The 21389-nt window shown below is 38.6% G+C and overlaps 1 protein-coding gene across 1 annotated transcript in view; it reads right to left on the bottom strand.

Annotated features, from left to right (window-relative positions):
- LOC123245996 (mitochondrial amidoxime reducing component 2-like) overlaps window positions 1–17177 on the bottom strand; it is a 42827-nt gene extending 25650 nt beyond the window's left edge. Inside the window, exons 1-3 of the mRNA XM_044674961.1 lie at window positions 16710–17177; window positions 2305–2478; window positions 1379–1541 (exon numbers count right to left, since the gene is read on the bottom strand). Of these exons, the coding sequence (XP_044530896.1) occupies window positions 1379–1541; window positions 2305–2478; window positions 16710–17008 (636 nt within the window). The 5' untranslated portion in view covers window positions 17009–17177. The remainder of the gene's footprint in view (window positions 1–1378; window positions 1542–2304; window positions 2479–16709) is intronic.
- Window positions 17178–21389: the final 4212 nt, after the last annotated feature.

The raw sequence follows: 21389 nt of genomic DNA, 5'->3' as shown, positions 1-21389 counted from the left end.
AGAGAGAGAGAGAGAGAGAGAGAGAGAGAGAGAGAGAGAGAGAGAGAGAGAGATATGGAGGGTGAGAGAGAGTTGGAGAGAGAGAAAGAAACAGAGATGAGGAGAGAGAAACAGAGACAGAAAGAGAGAGATGATGAGAGGGATAGACTGAGGCAGAGAAAGAGAGACAAAGATAGAGAGAGATGGGAACAAAGAGACAGAGACAAGAGATAAAGATGGGAAGACAAAGACAGAGAGTTGGAAAAAGAGTCTTAATATATTACATGTGCAAAAACATAATAGTCAATGTTGAAAGTTTTCCCCTAATACATTCAGCATTGATTCTGCTATTGGGAAACTTATTAAATGAAAAAGAGAAATATATAAAGAATACATAAAGCTGAATAGGAAAGAGATTTTATTAATTCGAGAAATTAGATTTTTTAATTTAGTGTAAGGAACTCCCAAATGAGGAAAACAATTTTGGTTTGCAATTTCTCTGCAACTTAAAGTCTTAGCTGACTAGAGCATCAAGAAGTTAAGTGACTTGCCCAGGGGCATGGTGGGAAGTAAATCTACTTTTTCCTGGTTTTGCAGTCCATTCTTAATCCATTATGCCTTGACCCTTCACTGGAATATAATTATTTAGGTGAACTGTTCGTCAATTTGCCTCACTGCCAGGAAATACAATCACATTTTGTATAACATTAAACATGTCAGATTAACTTTGCTGCAAGTTTTTTTTTATTCCAACACTGAACTGTTTATGTCTGCCAAGTCTCCAGTTTATTGCTCATCATAGCAGTCATCTGTTTGTGGACCATGACCATTCATTCTGCTCAAACTTCAAATTTTTAGAGGGAATATTACCTTAGAGTTCTGTCTGGGCTATTGGCCAGAAACAATTTCTCAGTGGATATGGTGAGGGCATAAAAGATAGAAGAAGGGGGAGAAAGCATAAAGGGAAAATAAGCAAGAAAATAAGTTGTAGAATAGAGACACGTTTCAGTCCCTTCATGACCAAATAATTTTGTCTGAAAGCCTCTAACTCTACTTTTGCCTAGATTCCATTGTCATTTTTCAGAGGCCTAATTAAGGCGAGTAATGGACAGAGGAGAAAAGAAAAGTTGACCCCTTCCTCTGCCATCTCCCCTTGGAAAAGCTGTTAGAATGGGCAGCTAGATGACTCAGCGGATAAAGAGTTAGACCTGGAGACAGAAGGTCCTGCATTCAAATTTGATCTCAGACATTTCTTAGCTATGTGACCCTAGACAAGTCACTTAACTCCTATCTCCTATTGCGTAGCCCTTGCTGTTCTTCTATTTTAGAATTGATATTAAGACAAAAGGTAAGGCTTTTGAAAAAGCTGGGGAAGGGAAAAAACAAGCTCTCATCTCACCTGGTAATTCTGAATAAAAGGTTGGAAAATTTCTTTTGACTTTCTTCCCATCATGTGGGTCTCAAACTGAACCAGTCGAAATGTTTCTGATTTTAAGAAGCTGGTGATCCATTGAGCTATTTCATCTCCACAGTCTCTACCCTGAATGTCAACACTAAATACCCTGAAGGGAGGGTTACAAGAGAAAACAGACATTAAAAGGGAATCAGTGCCCAAAGTGGTTGTCAACATGAAAAAAACATTTTTTAACTTTCCAACAAAAAATACTGTCCAGTTTCCCTTCTACTATGAATGGCCTAACCAAAACTCATCAAATCATAACTATCCCAGAGATTCACCCAGTCCTTGGCATTATGCCTGTGGGGCAAGGTGCCCTTTGCAATTTTTGGTTGAATTCAGTAGCTTCAGGGGTGTTTTATACAGTGGCTTGGTATCATGAGGTATTTACTCAACCTCTCTGATTAAAGTCATCTCCATTGTTTTCTACCACTTCCTCTTCAGACCAAAAATCTTGGAACAACATTTGATAACTCACGGGTAGCAAGTAGCAGACGTGAGGTGTAAACTCGGTTCTTCTGACTCCAGAGTCAGCATTCTTTCCAATTATTATGGTTCCTCACAGGTAGTCTGACAGTTCTCTTAGGATATATCCTGAAGGCTAGAATTCAAAGACTCTCACCCTAAAAGTCACACCTTTCTACCTATATTTTATTTGCCCCTCCTTTTTTCCAGATGAAAAATCCTTTACTAAATCATTTACTCATTTCAATGTATATTCCTGCTTTTATTGTTTAGACAAATCCTAGCACTGAAATAAAATCTGGGGAAATTCTAAAAAAGAAAACAGTTATTATATGAAAAAGTGAAGGGTAGAACCTTCCTCCTCCCACCCACACCCCAACTCATTGTGGCAGAGCACAAAGCACCTGCAGTTTCGAATAGCATTGGTAGATGGTTGTATACTAGGTACAACCAGATCTTTCATATCTGGAGCACTGAGGGTCATTTGGTCATTGTCCCATGTTATGGAGATCAGTACCAGGCGAGGCTCCTGCCTTGCAGTGACCATGTGGCCATCCTCCTTGATCACCAGCCAAAACCTACAGAAACAAAAGAGAAAAATGTCCATCTCATCATCATTGGTTCTCTGATCCTCTTCTGTTTCATTCTGAAAATTTTGGAAGTGTCAGAAGCCGCTAAATGCCAGGAACCCCAACAATGGTTTCTAGAGATTGGCTGTGTTGCCTTGATAATTCTTGGATCTGTATTTAGAAGCAAGAAAACCTAAGTCTGATTCCCACCTTTGACATAGGTATGTGATACTGAGAAAGTCATTTAATCTCTCATCTGTAAAATGATGATGTCTAAGGTTTCTTCCAGAAGAAGCTAGTTGGCTCAGTGGATAGATACCCAGGCCTGGAGTCAGGAAGACCTGAATTCAAATCTGGTATCAGAAACTTCCTAGTTGTGGGACCCTGGGCAAGTCACTTAACCTCAATTGCCTAGTCCAGTGATGGGCAAACTACAGCCTGTGGACCAGATGTGGGCCCCCTGAAATGTTCTACAGGGCCACAGGACATTATTCCTAATCTGATGAATATGAGTAGGATACAATACAATGAAACTTCAAAAGAGTTGCCTTAGAAACAGACTGACAGATGAGCATTTCCTTTCCTTTGGCCCCCCCTTTAAAAAGTTTGCTCATCAAGGGATATGAATAGGCAATTTTCAGATAAAGAAATCAAAACTATCAATAAGCACATGAGAAAGTATTCTAAATCTCTAATAATTAGATAAATACAAATCAAAACAACTCTGAAGTATTACCTCACAGCTAGCAGATTGGCTAAAATGACAGCAGGGGAGAGTAATGAATGCTGGAGGGGATGTGGCAAAATTGGGACATTAATGCATTGCTGGTAGAGTTGTGAACTGATCCAACCATTCTGGATGGCAATTTGGAATTATGCTCAAAGGGCTTTAAAAGAATGCCTGCCCTTTGATCCAGCCATAGCACTGCTTAGATTATACCCCAAAGAGATAATAAGGAAAAATACTTGTACAAAAATATTTATAGCCATGCTCTTTGTGGTAGCAAAAAATTGGAAAATGAGGGGATGCCCTTTGATTGGGGAATGGCTGAAGAAATTGTGGTATCTGTTAGTGATGGAATAAAGAACTGGAGGAATTCCATGTGAACTGGAAAGACCTCCAGGAACTGATGCAGAGTGAAAGGAGCAGAGCCAGAAGAACATTGTACACAGAGGCTGATACACTGTGGTACAATCCAATGTAAAGGTCTTCTCTACTAGCAGCAATGTAAGGATCCAGAGCAAGGCTGAGGGATTTATGAGAAAGAAAACTAGCTGCATTCAGAGGAAGAACTGTGGGAGGAGAAACACAGAAGAAAAACAACTGCTTGAACACATGGGCTGTTTGGGGATATTATTGGGGATGTAGACACTAAACGATAACTCTAGTCCAACTATCAATAATATGTAATTAGGTCTTGATCAATGTTATATGTAAAACCCAGTGGAATTGTGCATTGGCTAAGGGGAGTTGGGGGGGGGGTTGGGGGAGAGGGAAAGAACATGAAATATGTAACTAGGGGAAAATATTCAAAATAAAAAATTTTAAAAAGATAGAAAAAATAAAAATAAAACTAGATTAAGTTTAAAAAAAAGTTTGCCTATCACTGGCCTAGCCCTTACCACTCTTCTTCTTTGGAACCAATACACAGTATTGATTCTAAGATGGAAGGTAAGGGTTTAAAAAAAAAAGTCTCTTCCAGCCCTAAATCTATGATCTGATGAGGTAGGGAAGTAGATAGGGATTTGAGTTTGAATTAGGAGCAGATATGAGTTCAAACCCTGCCTCAGTCATTTATTAGTTGTATAACCCTGGACAAGTCACTTAACCTCTCTTAGCCTGAGTTTCCTCATCTGTAAAATGGGAATGATAGTAAGGTTGTTGTAGATCAGATGAAAAAAAGTGAATAAAGTGCTTCACAAATTTTGATTCTACTCCTTACTATTTGCATGACCTTGGACTAGACCACCTCTAAGATCCCTTCCAGCTCTAAATCTGTGGTTCCAATTCTGTTCTGTTTAATGTTCTTGACTCCTCAGGAGGAATGGTGCATGTACTTATTCGGCATCCTGAAATCCCCCTCTACTTTGACCTTGTTAAGAAGCAAAACTTTACCAGTACAATTTTGACAGAGACACCCAAGCTCATGCTTTGGACAGAAAAAAGTATATAGGCAGATGAATGGGGGATGCATGTTTATATGTGCATGTGTGTCTGTGTGTATTAATATGTGTGTGCATGTATATGTACATGTGTGTACATGTGTTTGTGTGCATTGTGTGTTGTGTGTACATGTCTGTTCATTGTAATGATCATTGTGATGTAGGAGTAATTAGATTAGATAGAAATGCAGTGTAGTCAAATAGAGAGTTTAAAAGAAGATTTGAGGTTCCAAGGTGCTTTAAGAGATTTCTATGGAGCCCTGAGGAGGTCAAAGATAGAGGATTCTGGAAGGTGCCTTGAGGACATCGGCTGAGTAACAACAGCAGCTCCACTTCTGGGAGAGAGAGTGAGAGGGTGATTGTTCCTGACTCTCCTCTCAAATCAGTCTTGGAGAGTTTGTGGAAGACTTACAACATCTAAATCTGATCTAAAAGGGAAGAGCTATTTGGATCAGAGGACAGGGGAGCTTACTGAGCTGCTATTCAGAGTTTCTCTGAGCCCACCAGAGAACAGCTGCTTGGAGAAACGACTTCCAACTCAGATTAGCAGAGCTGATCTTTGGCCAGAGGGAAAGGAAGATCTCTATAACGTTAAGTTAATATTTTGTTTTTGGAAATAGGTTTAGTAAGACTGACTCATAATTTAGTTAGTCAGTGTAGATGTAAGAAGGATTACCATTTGGTAATCATCAAAGAATTCCCATGAGGGAAAGATTTGGTGGGAAACATAAAATTTGTAGTTAATAGGGAACCCTTTATAAATACATACTTTCCTTTACTTCCTTTTACTTTCCCTTCATATAATTATTTAATAATTACAACAAATAGGTTTTTTTGATAACTGGCCTGAAAAAAGATTTTTCTACAACTGTCTGGTGGCCATATTTTTTTTCAACAGTCAAATTTGAGAACCTGTTCACACCTGATACAACTATTGGTATCATCAATATACCAGTAACTAATGAGGGTCAATAACCTTTTACAACAGTATGCACATGTATGTGCATGTATGTGTATTTATATGTGTATTTTGTGCATATGGATGTGCATGTCTGTGTGTGTGAGTGTGTGTGTGTTGCAAAGTAATCATCAGATGAAAGTCATCGGAAGATCTTCATCCTCTTCCAAGCCCTTACATATAGGGTTTGCCATGCTTCTGTCTTTGGCCTCTTTCTCTTTCACTCTCACCACTCTTTCCCCTGGCAATCCCTTTCATGTTCAGAGCTTCATCCACTACTTTCTTGAAGATGATTCCTCCCCTTGATCTCTCTTCTGAGCTCCAGGCTCCCTTTTCTGTTCCCTCTAGTTACAGTCACCATCTTGGGGCAGGCCCTCACCAACTCATGCCTGGACTAATGCAATAGTCTGCTGTTTGGTCGGCATATCACAAGTGTAGGAAGAGGAGAGATCAGGAGGTTTGGGGTGTAATGGTTTACCCCCTCGGTTGATGTGGAAGAGTCTCTTCTCTCCCTCTCCTCCACCCCTCCCTGCTGGGAGACAAAATGGGGTTCCCAGAGGAAAATGGGGGACTCCTGCTACTTGTGCCAGGGTATGAATGTTGAAGGAATGTTATCTCCACAAGGGGAAATGAGTGTAACCCCAATAAGATGTTCGTACAGGCCAGAACAAACAGAAGCCTCAGCTGAAGATCAGGCTAAAAATGGTGGTCTGCTTGCCTTTCTTCCTCAACCCTCCTCATTCTGCCTCCCACCAGCTGAGTACACTCTGATCTAACTAGAGAAAACTGAAAGGGTTTATTACAGGAACAGATAATCAAGGGAAATAAAAATGGGGTACACAGGAAGAGGGTGCAGGTAATTCCCTAAGTCCCCTTCAGCTCTTGACTGTGTAGGGTATCCACAGAGTTACTTCTGTGTTCCCCAAATTACAGCTTCTCTGATCCAAATCCCAAACTAGTAATCCTACAGCTAAGATTTGCTATTAACTAGAGGGAATATTGAGGGCCAATGCCCAAGGCAATTTGAGGGTTCCAGGGGTCGGCTCCCCACAGAAGTCCAGACACCCCTGGCCAACAATGAAGAATCTGTCGTAATTCAAGTGTGTTCAGGAACCAATATAGATCATGAGAAATAGACAACACTGAAAGTCTGAGGAAAACCTCCAAAGTTCACTTTGAGGGTCACACAGCCCCAAAACGACCTCTTCCCCCCAGGACTGAAAACCCTGAAACTGAATCAGTTAGCTCTCTTTCCCAGAAGTCCTTGCTTCAGCCCAATTGTCACTGGATCTTCTTTCCTCTGTGTTCCATCTCTCAAGGTTCCAAAAATGCCTGACTTAGGCTTGCTTCTTACACAAGTTTCTCTCCATTCCTATCCATCCTCCATTCAATTTCCAAGTTGATTTTCCCAAAGCACAAGTCCAACCATATCACACTGCCCCCTACTCGCTAGGTTCCAGTGGCTTCCCATCACCTCCAAGGCCAAATCTTCTGCTAATCAAAGTCTTTTATAACCTAGGACAGTGATGGGCAAACTTTTTAAAGAGGGGGCCAAAAGAAAGGAAATGCTCATCTATCAGTCTGTTTCTAAGGCAACTCTTGAAGTTTCATTGTATTGTATCCTACTCATTGTATTCGTCAGATTAGGAATAATGTCTCAGGGCAGATAGAACATTTCAGGGGGCTGAATCTGGCCCATGGGCCATAGTTTGCCCATCACTGACCTAGGAAGTACCCCTCTACCCACATACTTTCCAGTCTTCTTACACTACCCACATACTCTAGTCCAATGACACTGAAATTCTTGGTGATCCTCAAACTAGATATTCCATGTCCTAATATGGTGCATTTTCACTAGCTGGCCCCAGTTCCTGGAATGCTTTTCCTTGTCATCTCCAACTCCTGGGTTCCTTCAAGCCCCAGCTAAAATAACACCTTCTGCAAGAAACCTTTCCCAATTAATTCCAGTGCCTCCTCTCTGTTGGTTATTTTTAATTTATCCTGTACAAAGCCTGTTTGTACATAGTTGTTTGCATATTTATTATCTCTCCCCTTCCCTTCCATTTAACTGTGAACTCCTCAAAGACAAGAACTGTTTGATTGTTTTTTTTTTAGACCCAGTATTTAGATCAGTACCAGCAAATAAGAGATATCTAATAAATGTTTAGACTGACTGGTTACAGGACGTTCTCTCCACTTGGATATCCAATGGTCACCTGTAATTCATTATGTCTAAAACTAAGCTCATTATCTTTCTCCTAGGCCTGCTCCTTCTTCTGATTTCACTATTTGTATAGAAACATTTTTTATCCTGTTTCTCATGTTTGTAACCTTAGGGTTATCTTTTATTCATCTCTTTTTCCTCTCAGGGCTAGGCAGTTATCAGGTCTTATTGAATCCATTTGCACACTCCTGGAATCCATCTCATCCTCTCTGTTCTCTTCTGCAACTAACCTAGTACAAATCCTCCTTACCACAAGCTGCCAGAGAGATCTTTCACCATCCACCCTTTCTGACTCCAATCCCAACTAATATTTCCTATAGCTAGAAATGGTCATGTCACTCTTCTACTCAAAATCTTCAGTGTCTCAATATTGTCTCCCAAATAAACTTCAGACTCTAGTTGGGTTGTTTTCCAGCTCTGGGAATCTATGATATTTAAGGCTCTTCATAATCTACTACAACTCTCTCTTTCTGTGTTCCCATCTTTTGTTTTCTTGAGTGAAACTGGAAAGCCATCTTCCCCACAAATATTTACTATTTTTTTTGAGTCCCTAATGACATCTATAATAATAATAATATTGATCATGGTGATGACTAGCATTTATAGTCCTTTAAGGTTTTCAAAGCCTTTTATAAATATTGTTTCAATATATCCTCACAACAATCCTGGGGTGTAGCATCTATTATGATAATGCATTCTATAACTGAGAAAACTGAGGCATATAGAGGTTAAGTGACTTGCCTAGGATCACATTGCTAGAAAGTATATGATGTCAAATTTAAACTCAAGTCTTTCTGACTCCATGCACTATTATCCATTGTATTTCCTAGCTGTCCTTCCATGCACTTGTTCAGGCTTTCAATAGTAAGAACTCACTTTTATGTAGCACTTTACATACCCTATCTCATTTGCTCCTCAAAACAATCCCATGAGATAAGTATATTACTACAAATCAGATCTGGATGTCTAGAATTCCAAAAAGGCATAAAAAACACTGGTTGACTATGACCTAGTTCCAGAACTTAAAGAAATCATTGATACTGCTTCAAGAACATGCAAACAGTCAGATGATTCTACTAGTATAGTTCACATTCTAGAAGCAGAAGCAGGACCTCTTAAAGAAGTCTACCCATATGTTATTTAGACCAACTTTCAATAAACTGGAATTAGGGAAGGTAGAGGAATTTGGGCCTGGCCAAAACATAAACACTTGTGAATGGAGTTCCTAAGAACTGATTAATAATGTCACTTTATCATACACATTTACCTGGAGATGCTGATGATAGAATATTATTTGAACATATTTTTCTTTAATGAGTCACAGTCTGAATAATACTTACTTGGACCTTAATAAAAGGGAAACAGTTTTAACTTATCAAAAACAAAATTCAAAATTTCACCTGATTAAAATACAGTGTTTTTTTCAACTGTACCATGTTGTTTCTAGACTAGAAGGGTCCCCCTTTCTTCTTCTCATCTTTAATATTCAAACTAAATTCCACTTCCTTTATGAGACTTTTTCTGATTCCCCCATTAGTATTGACTTTCCTGCTCAGATACCACATAGCTCCTGTAATGCACAGGGAAGGATAGATGATATAAGAGTGATAAAAGGGCAGCCAAGGGGCCTTAGGCAGATGTGGAAGTTGGTATGTGAAGGAGGGGTCCTATACCTAAGCTGAACGAGAATCAGATGAACTCTCTCACCAGAAAAGACAAGACCCCTTTAAGATGAGGATTCTGTGCCTCTGCCCCTGGAAATTGGAACCAATTCTATTGGACAGTTTCCAGGAAGGAGGTTGGGACTTCCTGAAATAAAACTGTTTGATAAAGGCTGGCCAACTAAAGTTATTAATCTGACCTGACTGCTGGTGATAATTACCCCTTGATAAAGTAAAGCAAATGGCTTCAAAGATCTTTAAGCTTGAGGTTAAAAATGGGTTTATTGGTAATTAAATTGAATCAGGTAAAAGGGAGTTGGAAAGTGAGTGAAGGTGTGCTAAAGGATCTTGGCTAAATAAAAATCACTAAAATACTCTAGAAAACACAGATTGATCTCTCCTAGGTGCAACAGTATAAGAAAGCCTTGAGGGCAATCCTCAACTCTGATACATTTGGTTGCTGACCCAGGGCTGCTAAGCATCAGATGCTGATGACTTGATAGTTGAATTTATCTCTTGCTTATAATAAGGGGTGTTGGATATGCCAAAGAGCTGCTGAATTTGGCTAGCAATGGTAGTCATTCCTACCTGTCTAATAAATCTATCCCAAACCACCCAGACCACCCAGGGCCCACTTTTCTACCCTTTTCCTCCCTAATCCTGGAGTTCAGAGCCAGAAATGAAGTCAGGGGTTTGGGGACCCCTTTTTATACCCTCACTTCAACTGTCACCCTGGCACTTGGCCTGGGTCCTCTGCCAGGTTCTGTGTTCTAAAGTGACAACTGCCAACTTGCACCCCCATGAAAAATGGTTGCAGGTTTCTGCACATAACACCCCTTGCTTTGTTACTCAATGAAACACTCATTTTTTAAAATTGCATATTATTTTTCTATGTTGGTGTCAACCCTATACTATACTATAAATTTCATGAGGCCAAGAGTTAGATGGCACAGTGGATAGAGCATTGGCCCTAGAGTCAGGAAGACTTGAGTTCAAATCTGACATTGAACATTTATTGTATAACCCTGAGCCACTCACTTAACCTCAATTTCCTCAACTATAAAATGGAGATAATAATGATACCTATGTGGGAGGGCTACTGTCAGGACCAAATGAGATAATATTTATAAAAAAGCTCTTAGCACAGTGCCTGGCACATAATAGGCACTATATAAATGCTTATTTCCTTTCCCCCAAAAGAGAGAGTCTATCTAAACTTTATGTCCATCCTCCCACCCGCCCATTGCCCAGCATAGTACTCTGCATACAATAGCTTCATAATAAATCATTCTTTTAAACTCTCCCATGGGGAGAGGTGGATAGGTTGATGAACCACCTCTCAATTAACTATGAAAAATTAAAGATTGGTCAAAGGAGGACTGAATAATGAACTCTTAAAAATCTACTTATTAAGCTGCCTGACCCAGCTCTGTTCATCCCTGGTCCCAAGAGGCCATGGAGACATATCACTTGATCAGTTATGATGCTGACCTAACCAATAATATATTGATATAATCAATAAAATTATATTCATATCCAAAAATCAATCTCGAGATAATTTTAATTGTAACAGATAGATTGTGTGTGTGGAGGGGGCTTCATAATTCTATTCAAGGATAAAAAGGAAAGAGAAAAAGATATAATTTCTATGATATCCCAGCCATAATGTAAGAGAATAAACAGGTAATAATATCTGTCACCTTTTGCTCAGGTAATAGCCTGTATCATCCACTACAAAGTACAATTGTCCTATAAATTAACAGCTATTGCCATTCTTCCATATTTGGAAGGAGTAGTAGTGTGGGGTTATTCAAGTCCACATTAGCAGAAACTAGAATGAAGTCATAATCTGTACCAGTTTACAGCACATTTGTTTCAAAATTTTTTAATTGTTTCACATTTGAAACATTATTCTAGCTTTATTTAAAATTATGGTGCCTTTGTACCAAGAACACTGTGTGTAGTAGTTCTGTTCCCCATACCACAATAAAGATATGATAGAGCTATAGAATGTTAAGAAAATAGCAAATGAGTGTGGGAAGGGAGGAAGTGGTGATGCTTGATAAACTAAAAAGATATCAATTCCTCAGTCTAAAAGGGTAAAAATTTTAATTTAGGATAATAAATCACATTTATATAGGCTCTAAGGTTGTTTGGGGTTTTTTAATCTGCCATTTTAGAATCAATATTGTGTACTGGCTCTCTATCCCCTGAACTACCTAACTATCCATCTGGCAGCATTTTTGTAGCAACCTCTTCTCACCAATAAGGAGAAGCTAAAAGTAGCTGACACTTATATTGCCCTGTAAAGAAAATAAAATACTTTCTAGTTGTATTTGATCTTCAAAACATTCTTATGAGCTAGGTATTAAAGATATCATTATCTTCATTTTATGGATAAGGAAATAGTCTCAAAGTGGTTAAATATTTGCTCATAAACATGCAACTAGCAAGGGTCAAAGGTGGAATTCAAACTCCTGTCTCTCCTGACTCCAGGGCCAATGCTTATGCCATTATACCAAGCTGTCTCTCCCCTGTGCACCTTACCACTCAATGTAGAGGAAGTAGAAAAGGCACTGAAGATGAAGGCAGGAAAAGAATCTAGACCTGACTGAATATTCTGTGTTAGAGACAACATATTTTTGAAATCATTGAGGAATAATTTAAAGAAATTCAAAGAGGAAAATATAAAACATTTGAAAAAGAAGAAACTATAATTAATTTATGAAGAAATAAAGAAGACGCCAAAACCTACCAATTCATATGCCACCTTTCTTATCTCTATGAGATCTTTTTTTGAATGATGTGTATGTATGTGAAGGGAATCCTTGATGAAAATAGGAGAGAGCTACAGGCAGATTTTTTCAGACCATTTCCTATATGAGACCATGGTATCACAATTGACTAAGAAGTATAGAGAATACATGATTCTACTATGCTGGTGGTTTGATGAAAACAGTGGTACTCTTGACTGGTAGAGAGAAAATGTATTTTTATGGACACCCACCTTCCAGCAAGATGTATATATGTATGCATGGGACTACTACTACTACAACAAATATTTTTATTCACCTTTTTACTATTATTATTGATCACAAGGAATGGTTTGCTGGATAGCTATATTTAAAAATGTAGATGGACAACTTGTCTGGCACTTTACAGTAGGGATTCTTTTTGTTTAGGGGTTGGAATATATGGAACCAAATACCCTTCCAACTTTCAAATTCTAAAATGTAAAAACAAAAAAATATCAATAAGCAATAAATTAAAAATAATTCATACAGGAAAGACCAACCAGCTGAGTAAAGAATGCCTACTGGAAAAAATATGACAAGAACTTGAACTGGTCAGTCCATTTAGTCCATCAATACATATATCCTAGACATGCACTACAATAGAAGGACATTAATCTAGGTCCAGAATTGATTGGGAAGAATACAGTGAACAGGATTGCATTGGAGAAAATGATGTGTATTAACACTTTCAAGTTGCTAACTGGAAAATATCTACTTTAACATCATTATTTTTATGATGATGATGTCTGCTTATGAATACCAAAATTCCCAGAGAATTAAAGTTATAAAAGAAGCAAAGAGTTAGTTGGAAACATTATTAATGATCATTTATCCTATTTACTCCTTTATGTATTTATCATCATCTAGGAAATTTAGAATTAAAAAGGTGGTGAGTCAATCATGTAAATAGCTGACAGTGGCCTGATGCAGGGGACAGCTGTTTGTAGAATACATATTACTAGAATATTTGTGGTGCTTTGTTCTCTCATTTGACATCTATACTAGTCCATCTAACAGTTATTGCAGAAAAGAGGAAAAAGTTTTAATTGTTATCTAATTGTCTTACAAAACAGCCTTCTACTACAGAAAATGTTTATCCAAGGGCAGCAAAAACTGGAGGCCAGAAATATTTCTGTTTAGCTCATTATAATGAATCAATGGGTAACAATTGCAGCATTTTCTCAAGGAAATGAAAGCTTAAGGTTATTGACTAAAGCTAGATAGGAAATGAAATGAAAATGTTTTGAAGGCCCCACTGAATGACATCTCTGGTCAAAGAGAAACTTCTTCAGGAGATGGAAAGAATGCTCCAACCAGCAATTACAAAAGGTGAAACAATTAGGGGCAGCTGGGTAGCTCAGTGGATTGAAAGCTAGGCCCAGAGACCAGAGGTCCTGAGTTCAAATGTGACCTCTTCCTAGCTTTGTAACCCTGGGCAAGTCACTTAAGCCCCATTGCCTAACCCTTATTACTCTTCTGCCTTGGAACCAATACACAGTATTGATTCTAAGATGGAAGGTAGGGTTAAAAAAAAAAAAGATAAAACAATTAACTTGGATTACATGAAGCTGAAAATCTTCTGCACAGACAAAATCTAGAATAAGATTTTTGATTCCCTTTTGAAAGGGAAAGAAAAATCTTTACTTTAAAATTCTTCTCCACAGGTATGATATCCAAGATATGTAAATAATTATTAATATACATAAGAATAATAGCCATCTCCTATAGATAATTGGTCAAAGGGTGTGAACAAATAGTTCTCAAAATTCTCAAAATAAGAATTCAAAACCACATGAAAGAATATACCTTCACTAATAAAAGAAGTGAAGATCAAAACAACCCTGAGGTTTCATCTCTATCTTCACCCTGAAAATTAGCAAAAATTGTCCTCCAAAAGGCAATCATCAATGTTGAAAGGGTTGTGAAAGGATAAGCACATTAATACAGTATTGGTGGAGTGGTGGAATGTTACAACCATTGTTTAAAAAAAAAAAAAAAAACCTTACCTTCTGCCTTAGAATCAAGACTGTGTATTGATTCCAAGGGCAGAAGAGCTGTAAGGACTAGGCAAGGGGGTAAATGACCTGTCATGGGTCACACAACTAGGAAGTATCTGAAGTCAGATTTGAACCTAGGACCTCCCATCTCTAGGCCTGACTCTCAATCCACTGAGCCACACAGCTGCCTCTGTGTTACAACCATTTTAGTAATCGGTTTGGAATTATGCAAATAAAGTGACTAAAATGTCTATATCCTTTGGTCCTAGACTCCAATATTGGGTTTTTACCCCAAGAAAGCCATCAATCAAAAGAAAGTCCCCAAAAATACCAAAATATTTATAGCAGCCCTTTTTGAAACAGTAAAGAATTGGAGACAAAGTAAATGCCCATCAATTGTGTAATTGCTAAACAAATTGTTGCATATGAATGTAATGAAATATAACTGAGGCGGTAAAAAAATGATGTGATGAATATAGAGATACATGGAGACATCTCCAGAAACTAATGCAAAGTAAAGCAAGCAGAGTCAAGAAAGCAACATACATAGTAACTACAAGGTAAATGGAAAGAATGACATATCAAAAAATCAGAAGTGAATGCAACAAAATTAGAAAAACTAAATATGACTTAAAGAGATATGAAAGGATACTCCTAACTCACCTCCTCTCTTCATGGAGGTGGGAGGGCTACAGGGGTTACACATTGCACCCACAAATTCAGACTTTTTTAATACATCCATCAGTTGTGTTGATTTTTTTCCCTCTTTTCTAAAAAATACTATTTGTTATATGGGATGGCTTTGGGAAGAAGAGTGGGAAGGATACTTCGGATAACTATGATAATAAAAGAAACAGAAGATATCAATAAAAACTTATTTTTTAAAAAGAAAAGAAAATTTTCTTCCATGCTACTGGTTGTTCTTGTTTTGTCTTATTAATGTGGTTATTTAATTGAAAGTGGCTCAGCTGGAACTAAAATCCTCTCTTTGGGGATTAAGGCTAGACATGAGAGGCCCACCTTTCATTACTTAATCATTGGCTCCTCAACAGCGGTCTGGGCACTTTTATGTATATAATATATCTATCTACCTTGAAGCACCCAGCAGAGAAGTGAATGAACAGCTTGGACAAAAAGCGATAGCAAATAAATCAGTCACAGGGAGACTGACTTGAGAGATCAATTTGTAACCCTCTGCAATCTCTTACAGGACCATAGCTAAACTATCTTGAGTATATTAATACCCTGTGGTGGAGTGGGAAAAAAGTACAAAATTATGAGTAGTCTGAGTACGAATATCAGTTCTTCCATTAATTGGCTTTGTGACCTTGACTAAATCTCTTTACTTCTTTTTTTTTTTCAATTTTTTTTAACTTAACTTCTGTGTATTGGCTCCTAGGTGGAAGAGTGGTAAGGGTGGGCAATGGGGGTCAAGTGACTTGCCCAGGGTCACACAGCTGGGAAGTGTCTGAGGCTGGATTTGAACCTAGGACCTTCAGGTCTCTAGGCCCGACTCTCAATCCACTGAGCTACCAGCTGCCCTTCCTCTTTACTTCTTAATGCCTCAGTTTTCTTTTCAACCAATAAACACCTACTATGTGCTGAAGACTATACTAAGTTTTACTACTGTACAGATTTTATTCCTTTGTATATGAGTATGCATAGCATCCTCTCAAACACACACACATCCACCATCTCCTTTAGGCTACATGTTACAAAATAATATTAGGGGGTGCAGCTAGGTGGCTCAGTGGATACAGTGCCAGACCTGGGGGGTGGGGGTGGGGCGGAATCTGGATTAGAATCTGATCAGACACTTCCTAGGTGTGTGACTCCGGCAAGTCTGCTCTTGCCCTTCTGTCTTAGAAAATAAGTTGTAAAGCAGATGTTTGATCTGCATTAATAGATGGAGGGAGATCAGCATAACAATAAAACCATAGGTTCTCTGTTTATTCCCAATTAGGATAACACTCTCGCCTTAAGTCCCTAAAAATCTGGATCAGTCTTTACCTATCACTTCCCAATGTCTGTCAATGAAATCATTTTACATCATTTTAGCAAAGACATGCCTACTTTCTGAGAGAAAAGGAGGTCAAAGCTTAAGAACTCTAAACCGTGTAACATAGTGATAATGCCCTCTAGAATTGCTGCTGACTGACCCAAGCAGTGCCCCAAAGTGCACTTAATTGACCGTCGATGTTTCTTCTGCTAATAGGTCTGCATGGGGAACCCATGACATTGAAGAACCCGACAGCAGGCAAGGACACAGCCCAGAATGACCAGAGCTACTGATTTGCCTCCTCCCATCTTCTTCCGGGTAAGAGGAGTCCCCGGATTCCCCCTTGCACTGGCACCCCAACCCCAGTTCTCTCCTCTCCTCTTGTCTTCCTCCCGCCACCTGACAATCCTGGGATTGGAGCTGCACTGGGGGCGGGATGGTACCTGTCCCTCAGGCGGCCGCTACGTAGGCCCATTTCGGTGCAATCAGCCTCGTTCACAGTCACCCCCTTGCAGGACTTGATGGGGTAGATCCAGATCTGAGCCACGGTGCCCACTTGCTGCAGCCGCCGGTGTCGCCGCCGCCTCCACCTGCGACCCCTAGTGCTCCAGGCAGCGGCCCCCAGCGCCGCCACGGCAGCCAGCCCCAGAGCCGCAGCCCCAAGCAAGGCGGCCCTGGGCTGCGCCGAGGCTGGAAGTGCAAAGCGGAGGCGAGTCAGAGCGGAAGAGGCCGCGGCGCCCATTGCTGATACTAGACAGCCAAAGACTGCGTGCGTACGAGACGCTGCTTGCCAGTGGCTGGTACAGATAACTCAGAGGAGGGCACAAAGTCGCAGCAATGTGGGACAGGAGGGGCCAGAGCTTCACCAACTCCCTGGAGACCTTTTTCTGGAGGGGCGGGGAGCAGACGGGGATGAGTGTGTGTGTGTGTGTGTGTGTGTGTGTGTGTGTGTGTGTGTGTGTGTGTGTGTGTGTGTGTGTGTGTGTGTGTGTTATGCAAAGCGTTGGAGGGCACCTAAGTATTTGGTGTTTAGTACTCTGCTTAGTGAGCATATTTGTTAAGCTTACAAAGGAAAGCTTTTTATAAACATTAAAATCTTACCTACATAAATCATTACTACTCTTATTGAACTTTAACTGTTGTACTCTTTGGATGCCAGTTTTCGACTAGGATGGATACCGTATAGTCCCAAACAAACGTGCACGTTAAGTAAGCTCCAGTTTATTGCCTCAGATTTTGAAGAATCTCTAAGTACCGAAAAGCACTCATTTCCGCATACTTTCCACCAAACTCACCCCAACTGCCAGTCAAATCTTTCTTCTAACACCTTGAAAATGGAAATTACGTTATTACCGCCCCCGCTCCCACCTGGTTTTCATTTTTCCCCCAAGGTCGCCCAGGCTTTCCATTCTCTGTGGGTCTTAATGATCCCTGATGTTTCACTCGTCCCTATACCCACTCTCACCTCCATCTGCATCCCCATTCCAATCCCCAACCTCATTCTCACTGATGTACCGCCTCCTATCTTGGTCCAAAAAACTCAGTAACACCTTCTTCCATTCTCATGCATTAGAATGATCAAAAGATGGAGTTGGAGGATATTTTAGAGATCATCTGCTCCAACGCCTTAATTATACAGATAAGGAAATTAGAACCTTGGGAATATGAAGTGATTTGTCCAAAATCTCAGAACAAATAAGTAATCATGCATGGATTCGAACCCAAGTTTGCAGACTCTTATCTATAGTCCTTTGTCATTCATGGTGAGTGGAGGGAAACCTAACTGAAATTCAAGAGAAATGGTTTCTACCCTATTTTATCACACCAGCCTTAGGACCTTGGCTAAGACATTTCCACTCAGGAAGGAGTGTTTCTTCAATTATAAAGTGAGGAAATTAACTAGATCTCTAAAATTCCTTAGGGTTCTAACATGTGTGCCTATGGGGGCGGGGGGGGGACCATAAATAGCTCCCACCCACACTCCCACAAAAGGGAACAGTTACAGAACTATTTTCTAGAATATATTGACTAAAGTGACCAAGATTCACATTTTTTTCAACTCTTTCTGTCTCTCTGTCTCTGCTTTGCTTGACTAGGCTTTGAAGGAATTGTCTGTTAAAATGCTGTCTCTGGGCTCCCTGAAAACCTCGAAACTGAAAATTACAGGCTCGAAGGGGAAGCAATCACCTTTCAGCCCTGCTACTGGCTGGTTCCTGTCCCTCCCTTCTATGTTGAAATCGCCCCTCTTCTAATAAATAGAAATAAGTGCAAATACTTTGACCAAAGGACTTTATTATGCCAAAGTGTGAGAGAAAACCCGGGCTGGATTTCCCAAAAGTTGTGCTATGCACCACTTAACTATTTCTTTGCATCTCCCTGTTTATTTCCTATAGTTAAACTACGCTATGCTGAGACATGACGCAAATAAAGTGCTAGAAAAGACCAAGGATACCAAGTACCAAGGTACTGCCTATTATACTGTGTAACCCTGGGGAAATCATCTCACGTCTCTGTGACCCTGACAGCTGTCTAAGAATATAAAATACAAGATGTTGCTGACCTGCATTGGTGGAGAGAATTTCCTTACTAGGACTTCCCTAAATGGATGAAATCACAAAGAGGAAAAGACAGATCTTTTAGTGCTTCTAAGAAAAAAATAAAAACTCCTTCCATACTTAAAAGGTTGTTTGTTTGTTAGTTTTTCCAATCTGGTTAGAACCTATACTTCTGATTTCAGCCAATCAGTCAATCAACATTTAAGTGCTTTCTCTGTGCCAGGCACTTTGCTAAGGACTGGTGATACAAAAAGAGGCAAAAGACACACCCTGCATTCAAACACCTTGTAATATACAGTAATGGGAGAGATGACATGCAAATAAATATACAAAGCAAGTTATACTGTATACAGGATAAATAGAAAATAATTAAAAGAGGAAAGGGACTGGAATGAAATTATTGATTGTTTCTTATGATTTGTTCTTTGACTCATTCATTCTTTAGGATAAGATTATTTAGTTTCCAATTCATTTTTAGTCTTTTTGCTGCCTTTTGTTGATTGTAAAAGAATTCCCTAAAAAAAGGCCCCAGGGCCAGATGGATTGACAAGTGAATTTTACCAAATATTCAAAGAACAATTAACTCTAATATTATAAAAACTATTTGGAAAAATAGAGGAAGAAGGAATTCTTCCAAATTCCTTTTATGATGCAAATATGATACTGATATCTAAACCAGGAAGAACTAAAACAGAGAAAGAAAACTACAGACCAATCTCCCTAATGAACATTGATGCAAAATTTTTAACTAAAATACTACAAAGAGATTACAGTATTATATCACAAGGATCATATACCATGACCAGGTAGATTTTATACCAGAAATGCAGGGATGGTTCACTATTAGGAAAACTATCAGCATAATCGACCATATCAATAGCAAAATCAACCAAAACATGATATTTTTTCTGTAGTTGCAGAAAAAAACTTTGGACAAAATACAATATCCATTCCTTATTAAAACATTAGAAAACATTGAGGGAGAAGGAGCTTTCCTTAAAGCGATTAAGGGTATCTATCTAAAACCATCAGCAATTATTCCCTTAAATGTAACTGTAAAAAAAATCTATAAAGTCAAAATGGATATTTGATCTAAAAATAAAGAGAGGTACCATAAACAAATTAGGAAGAAATGTTAACATTCCCTGTCAAATTTGTGGATAAGGGAAGAATTTATGACCAAACAAGACATAGAGAATATTATAAAAAGTGAAATGGATAATTTTGATTACATTAAATTTAAGAGTTTCTGTACAAACAAAACAAACAAGATTAGAAGGGAAACAACAAATGGGAGGGAGATGAGAATTATAATAACCATCTCTAACAAAGGTTTCATTTCTCAAAAATATAAAGAACTAAATGAAATTTATAAGAATAGAAAGAATTCCTCTATTGATAAATAGTAAAAATGATATGAATAGGCAATTCTCAGATAAAGAAATTAAAACTATCCATATTTATATAAGGAAATACTCCAAATCACTATTGATTAAAAGAATGCAAATTAAAACAACTATGAGATACCACCTCATACCTATCAGAGTAGCTAATATGACCATAAAGGAAAATGATAAATATTGGAGGTGATGTGGGAAAATTGGGACACTAATACATCATTGGTAGAACTGTAAACTGGATACAGCCATTCTGGAGAACAATGTGGAATCATGCCCAAAGGGCCATAAAACTATGGACACCCTTTGACCCGGAAAAACCACTGGGTCTATATCCTGAAGAGATCAGAGATAGGGAGAAAGGACCTACTTGTACACAAATATTTTTAGCAGCTCTTTTTGAAGTGACAAAGAATTGGAAACTGAAAGGGTGTCCCTCAATTGGGAAATGGCTGAACAAGCTATGGTTTATAGTCATAATAGGAGACCGTTGCACTATAAGAAATGATGAACAAGATGAGTTCAGAAAATCTGGAAAGACGTATATGAATTGATGCAAAGCGAAGTGAACAGAAACAGGAAAGCATGTGTATAGTATAAAGTAATACTATAGAGTATATATTATATATATACACTATCTATATATAGCATATATTAATAAATATATGGTAATAAAATTATATAATATATATAGCATATAGTAACAAAAATATTCTTTGATGATTAACTGTGAAGGACTAAACTATTAGTAGCAAAACAAGCTTCCAAGATTATTCAACTGACTCATGATTAAAAAAAAAATAATGCTACCCGTAGCCAAAGAAGAAACTGTTGAAATCTGATTGCAGTTCAAAAGGATGCCATCCTTCATTTTATTTCCTTTGTGAGTTTTTATTGTATATATGATATGTGTTTTCAGTCACAACATATGGAATATGGAAATACATAATGTATGAAAGCACTGGTATAACCTATATAAGGCTATTTATTACCTCAGTGGAGGTGGGGAGGGAGAGGGGGAGGAAGGGAGCGAATCTGAATCTTGAAATGTCAGAAGACAATTGTCAAAAATTGTTTCTAGATGTAATTGAAAAAACAAAATTTAATAACAAATAAAATGTAACTGAAAGTACTTTCTCCAAGGTTATGCTCCCTCCCTCCCTCCCTCCCT

The sequence above is a fragment of the Gracilinanus agilis genome, chromosome 4 (genome assembly GCF_016433145.1).
Source record: "Gracilinanus agilis isolate LMUSP501 chromosome 4, AgileGrace, whole genome shotgun sequence".
Lineage (NCBI taxonomy): Eukaryota > Metazoa > Chordata > Mammalia > Didelphimorphia > Didelphidae > Gracilinanus > Gracilinanus agilis.
Note: the sequence above shows the minus strand (reverse complement) of the source record. Positions and strands in the feature narration are given on the sequence as shown.